General features: G+C 46.7%; 1 protein-coding gene across 1 annotated transcript; it reads left to right on the top strand.

Annotated features, from left to right (window-relative positions):
• Window positions 1–1,084: 1,084 nt before the first annotated feature.
• MRPL20 (mitochondrial ribosomal protein L20) lies at window positions 1,085–6,658 on the top strand. Its single transcript, XM_081923927.1, has 4 exons — window positions 1,085–1,307; window positions 2,520–2,630; window positions 4,435–4,512; window positions 6,418–6,658. Exons 1-4 carry the CDS (start codon window positions 1,221–1,223, stop codon window positions 6,589–6,591), a joined length of 450 nt encoding a protein of 149 aa, XP_081780053.1. The 5' UTR covers window positions 1,085–1,220; the 3' UTR covers window positions 6,592–6,658.

The raw sequence follows: 6,658 nt of genomic DNA, 5'->3' as shown, positions 1-6,658 counted from the left end.
CCAACCACTCCTCCTCTTTCTCCCTGACCTTAAACCCTTCCATTCTGTCTATCTTCATAGTTAGATATTCTAAAATTATAATAATATTCAGTTTTTCTCTCCATTGGTTCACCCCTAGCTCTTCTGCATTTTTCCAATTACCGTATTTTTTGCTCTATAAGACTCACTTTTCCCCTCCTAAAAAGTAAAGGGAAATGTGTGTGCGTCTTATGGAGCGAATGCAGGCTGCGCAGCTATCCCAGAAGCCAGAAGAGCAAGAGGGATTGCTGCTTTCACTGCGCAGCAATCCCTCTTGCTGTTCTGACTTCTGAGATTCAGAATATTTTTTTTCTTGTTTTCCTCCTCCAAAAACTAGGTGCGTCTTGTGGTCTGGTGCGTCTTATAGAGCAAAAAATACGGTACTCGCTATAACCTGTCTGGCTGCAGTTACCATTAATTTTACCCATTTACATTCCTCATTTGTTTTTAACTCGGTGCTACTCAGACTAAGAAGAACCATTAATTTAGATATCCCCACCTTCCTACCCACAATTCCCGATATTTCTATACCAATCTGTTTCCCAAATTCATTAACTAACAGACAATCCCACCACAGTTCCCAGGACTGAGGTAGGGCAATGCATGGCATTATGAGACGCTTGACTCCCTAAATACCATACATTTAGTGCACGGTTCTTCCCCCACCCGAAAAATCCTAGAAACCGTAGGGTGCTGGGAACTGTAGCTCTGGGAGGGGTAAACTACAGTTCCCAGGACTGTGGTGGGAGAAAGCATAGTATTACAAGACTCTTGGCAGCCTAAACACAATACATTTAGAACACATTCCTTTCCCTGCCAACAAAACCCGCAGAGAACAGCAGCTTCAGCGAGCTACAGTTCCCAGCACCGTTAACAAAACTACCGTTCCTATATTTGGGGGGCGCTCTTTGGTGCTCCAAAGGTAGGGTGCGCCTTGTTTTTTGTTCTTCTGATTTCGATGGAGACCCGCGCGATACCCCTCACCCCATAATAGGGAGTCCCAAAGAGAAGCGGAAGGCAGGGGGCGCGCGCTTGCCTTCAGCCTCTTCGACTCTCCCTTTGCAAAGCGTTGCGAATCGCCGCTGTTTGCAAGCCCGGAAGGGACGCCTTGCAGTTTGCACCGCGTGGCTTCCGCCCTCGCTTCTCCTCCTTTGCAAATCCGAGGAGGAGGTGGAGGAGACGGTGGGGGAAAGCGGGCTGGGATGGTTTTCCTAACGGCCAGCCTTTGGGTCCGGGCGCGTTTGACCGATCGCTTTTGGCGGAAGCAGGAGGTGCTGAAGCATGCACGGGTAAGAACTGGGGATCGCTGCCCTTCTTCTCTCCCCCCCTCCCCATAACGCCCACCCTATTGCCCACCCCAGCTCCTTTGCCCTTTTGCAGCCTGTTTCCTCGCTGCCCACGTGAATCCATTCATTTACTAGCTTGTGCGGTGGGTAGGCCTGCTTCCTGGTCTGTGTTCCGAGTAAGCCCTGCTCCGAGTAGACCCGTCGAAATTAACGGGAGTGTCGGAAGATCCCTGGGGGGTGACCTTGGGCTGGTGACTGCCTCTCAGCTGAGCCGTCTTCGCAGGACTGTTTTAGGGGCTGAAATTATTATTATTATTATTAGCATTGGAAGCAATCCTCTCTTTTATCTGCTTAATTCACTTTGCAAGAAGCACCAGATAATATAGGACATTGTACAGTAATATCTTTTTTAAAAATTCTTCAGTGTGTTTGCCTATTTATTTCACTCATTGCATAGTGTTGTCATTCTTCTTGAGTCCTCAATATTTCTTCCACCAGTCCCTTCTCTATTGAAAAGATCTGAGATGCTCAAAAAAAGGAAGTAGGAGATTAGCAACACATGCTAAAACTTCCTTTTCCAAGGTGGCTTTTGGGTGGAGGTAATTTATTTTAATCCAGTTTGTGATGACATTGAATTTGACATTTTTTCTTTAAAAAAATAATAAAACATGGGCGGAATCCAATTCTAGTCCTTACTCAAAGAAGACCCACTGTAGTTAATATTGTTATGCTTTATATTTATTAGTCACCTTGCTCAAAAAAAGTCACCCAAAGCAACGTAGAAGCACCATTTAAATACTAAAACGAGCTAATAGACAGACATGATTTAGGTTCATTCCTATCAGTGGGTCTACTCTGAGTATGACTAGCATTTGGCTACAACCCTTTGGTTTTCTTTCCCCAAAAGGAAGTTGAAAAATGCCACCCTCCACAATATTCTGTAGGCGAATCCTAAAAGGGCAACCAAAATCGCCTCTCCTATTAGGATACGTCAAAACATTTGGCGTCCTGCGATGGCCATGACACCCAGAGCTCCTTATTTCTCCCAAAGAATCCTGGGGATGTAATTTATTAAGCGGGCTGGGAATTGTAGCACTGGGAATTGCAGAATATTCAGGTTTCTGCGACGAGGAAGTGCAAGGTGAGAGGAGATAACCTTCTGGAAGACCATTTGGGTATTTTGTTTTTAGTGTGTTGTGTGTTTTGCCTTTCCAGCATTTCCGTGGGCGGAAGAACCGTTGCTACAGCTTGGCTGTCCGTGCCGTCCACAGGGCTTTCATGTACGCCACGAAGGCCAGACAGCGGAAAAAGAAGGACATGAGAATGGTAAAGATGGCGGCTAGAAACGCCGCTCCGTTTGTGAGGTTTGCGCGTTCCCGTAACACTGCAAAATTTGCGCAGGCCCGATTAAGGGGTGGTTTGCTTGCTGTGTTCACTTTCTCTCTGTGGGTGAGAAACTATAGCACAGTCCTTCCTTGGAGGCTGGTCCATTAGAGCGGCTTGTGGCGCTGCTCCACCAGTCTCGGTTTGCCTTCCGGCAGCCTCTGCCTACCTGCCTCCTTATTCACCACCCACCTAGAGAATAATAATAATAATAATAATAATAATAATAATAATAATAATAATAATTTATTTATACCCCGCCCATCTGGCTGCGTTTCCCCAGCCACTCTGGGTGGCTTCCAACAAAACACTAAAATACAATAACCTATTAAGCATTAAAAGCTTCCCTAAACAGGGCTGCCTTTAGATGTCTCCTAAAAGTTTGGTAGTTATTTTTCTCTTTGACATCTAGTGGGAGGGCGTTCCACAGGGCAGGTGCCACTACCAAGAAGGCCCTCTGCCTGGTTCCCTGTAACTTGGCTTCTCGCAGCGAGGGAACCACCAGAAGGCCCTCGGTGCTGGATCTCAGTGTCCAGGCAGAACGATGGATAATAATAATAATAATAATAATAATAATAATAATAATAATAATAATAATTTATTTATACCCCACCCTCCCCCGCCAAAGCTGGGCTCAGAGTGGCTAACAAGAATAAAAATAGCACAGTTTACATAAAATCACAAACAATTAATTAAAATACATTCTAAAATCAATTCAGAATAAAATTAATGGCAACTGTTGGGCTAGATGGGCCTGTGTCTCATCCACCTCCGTCTCAGTGTTGCCTTTGTAGATTTCAGCAGGGCGGCTGGAGATGAAACCAGAAAGAGTTGGCTCCCCCCATTCTCATCTCTGTCTGTGCCTGCCCTTGGTTCTTGCGCCACCTGCTGTCAGCCTCCAGGTCTTCTCACCTACCAGTCCAAATCAGTAGCAGCCTCCTCGAGAGGTGTGGAGGGGGGGCAACACAAAAATGGGCCTTCTCTGCAGTGGAATGCTCTCCCCTGGGAAGTTTGCTTGGCGCCTTCATTATACACTTTTAGGCGCCAGGCAAAGACGTTCCTTTTTAACCAGACCGTTTGTTGATCTGATTGACATCCTTTTAAAATGTGGCTCCTTTGGGGGTGGGGTTATTGGGTTGTTGTTTTTATTTTGATTATGTATTGCGGTTTTTTATGTTGATCTTTTCTGTGAACTGCCCTGAGACCTCTGGGTATAGGGCGGTATAGAAATTCAGTGAATAATAATTGCATTTATTGAAAGAAATGCAAAATGTATACTTTGATGGAACCGATTTCTTTTTTACTTAATTAAAGGTGTTTTTAAAAGACTGGCCAGCCCTGGGTGCCAAATGTGGCCCTCTGTACCTCTATCTGGCCCTCGGAACGCTTCCCAAGCCACACCCCCTTTCCCCAGGCCACGCCCCTCACTGGTCCTACTTTTTACCCTTCTTGAGTGCTTTGGCCAACTGGGATGTGTCCTTAAACCCTGATAATGTTTCTTGTTTGATTGGATGGATGGAGGGGTAGATGTAGCCTGCCACATGGAGGTAAAAATTACATTTGATGCCCTGCCCCCTTTTGGCTCTGGCCCTGCCCACCACTGGCATGTGGTCCCTAGATGGTTTTCCAGAAGGGTATGCAGCTCATCAGGCTGGAAAAAGTCCCCCCACATCCGCATTAGATCAGCCCAGAGAAAGATGGCTGCCTTAGTAAACGTATCTCTGAACGCTCCCGTTTCTGCTTTCAGCTTTGGCAAACCAGGATCGAAGCAGCATCACTTGAGCATGGTCTGAAGTATCACGTTTTCCGTGGCAGTCTCTCCCAGGTAAGTGGCTTTCCCTCACCCCTTCCTTAGCATACAGACTGCTTCTGGAATAGCCCTTTGGGACCACCACCACCTACCTTGATGAGCCCACCAGACATGAATGACAGTTGAGCAAAGGGCTGGATCATGGGTAGGCAAACTAAGGCCCAGGGACCGGATCTGGCCCAATCGCCTTCTAAATCCGGCCCGCAAACTTTCCGGGAATCAGCATGTTTTTACATGAGTAGAATGTGTGCTTTTAGTTAAAATTCATCTCTGGGATATTTGTGGGGCATAGGAATTCGTTCATTTTTTCCTCCAAAATATAGTCCAGCCCCCCCCCCCCACAAAGGCCTGAGGGACAGTGGACCGGCCCAGGGCTGAAAAAGTTTGCTGACCCCTGGGCTTGATAAACAGCAAGCCAGAGCTGCAAAAATGAAAATGGTGATGTGCCTAAATGCATGAGGTGCTAGGCATCTATTGGGCCGTAACAGGCTGCGTTTAATTTCTAGCTGCAAGTTCTGTGTGTTTCCTTCTCTCGTTTCCCCACAACCTTTTTTTAAAAAAAAAAAAATAAAATCTGCTTTTTAGTTTTCCACACTTTGGGAAACAGGAAGCTGCCTTATATTGAGTCAGATCATAGGCCCATCTAAGTCAGTAATGTCTACACGGACTGGCAGCACCACTCCAGGGTTTCAGTCAGGGATCTTCAATGCTTACCGGGACCTTGTGCCAACAAAGTAGATGTTGTACCATTGCCTCAGGCTCTTTCGGCTGCTCACACCGGGTTCTAGCTAGGCTGAGTGCTGGATAATGGCTGGAGTGTTGGCCTAGGACCCAGGAGACCAGGGTTCAAACCTCCACACGGCCATAATGCTCTTTGAGCAACCTTGAGCCAGTCACCGTTCACAGTCTACATCCATGGGGTGTTGTTGAGGGTAAGAGGGAAAGAACCATGTTGTCAGAAAGGAGTGTGGATGCCTGCGAAGATAACAGCCAGGACTCCTGCCTGTCTTTTCAGGTTTTATTGAGCGCAAAACTTATGTACAGTGCAGAAGTTTCAAAACCATGTCTGTCTCAATCGCTAGCAGAATCCAGAAGTGCCTTCTTCCTATTTCCCCTCCAGCATAGAAAACAGGGAAAAACCTCTCTCTGCCTTTTTTCCTTACATGGAAGATCTTATGGTTCTGAGAGATCTGCATTGGCTCCCAGTACGTTTCCAAGCACAATTCAAAGTGTTGGTGCTGACCTTTAAAGCCCTAAACGGCCTCGGTCCTGTATACCTGAAGGAGCGTCTCCACCTCCATCGTTCTGCCCGGACACTGAGGTCCAGCGCCGAGGGCCTTCTGGCAGTTCCCTCATTGCGATAAGTGAAGTTACAGGGAACCAGACAGAGGGCCTTCTCGGTAGTGGTGCCCACCCTGTGGAACGCACTCCCTTCAGATGTGAAGGAAATAAGTAGCTATCCTATCTTTAAAAGACATCTGAAGGCAGCCCTGTTCAGGGAAGTTTTTAATATTTAACGCTGTACTGTTTTTAACACTTGATTGGGAGCCGCCCAGAGTGTCTGGGGAAACTCAGCCAGATGGGTGGGGTATAAATGAAATAATAATAATAATAATATGCGACGGAAGCTGCACATTCCTTTCCCTGGTAGCAAATTTTTGGCTCCCCTTTCTCTCGTCTTCCATGTCTCCTGCAAACTTCCCTTCCCCAGAACCTGACAAAGTGCAGCTGCTCTGTACATTCCTGTCTCTCCCCGCTGCCATGCAAACCGATCCCTGACACATGTATTGTCACCTTGAGCACCTTGGAGGAACTGCGGTATAAACCCGTATCAACAGCTTCCTGCCGTACTTTATCCACTTCCAGAAAGGTTGAGTTGCCTCTTAAGTTTCCCTTCTCTTCTTTTTTTCCATATTTCAGTGTCAAGTGGAACTGAACCGGAAAACGCTGGCCGACCTGGCGATCTACGAGCCGAAGACGTTCAAGTCCTTAGCCTCTTTAGCCAAGAGGAGAGGACAAGAAGGCCTTCTTGCCGCCCGGGGAGGTGTAAAGGAACCTGAAGGGATATTTTCACGCATTGTGAGATGTATATGAAGCAGGGGGCTGCTGCTGGCTTGTGGAGTTGTGCTAGTATTAAAACAGGAATATTTATACTAAAAAA

This window comes from Podarcis melisellensis (assembly GCF_964234715.1).
Source record: "Podarcis melisellensis genome assembly, chromosome: 8".
Taxonomy (NCBI): Eukaryota; Metazoa; Chordata; class Lepidosauria; order Squamata; family Lacertidae; genus Podarcis; species Podarcis melisellensis.
This window is presented reverse-complemented; position numbering and strand designations above follow the sequence as displayed.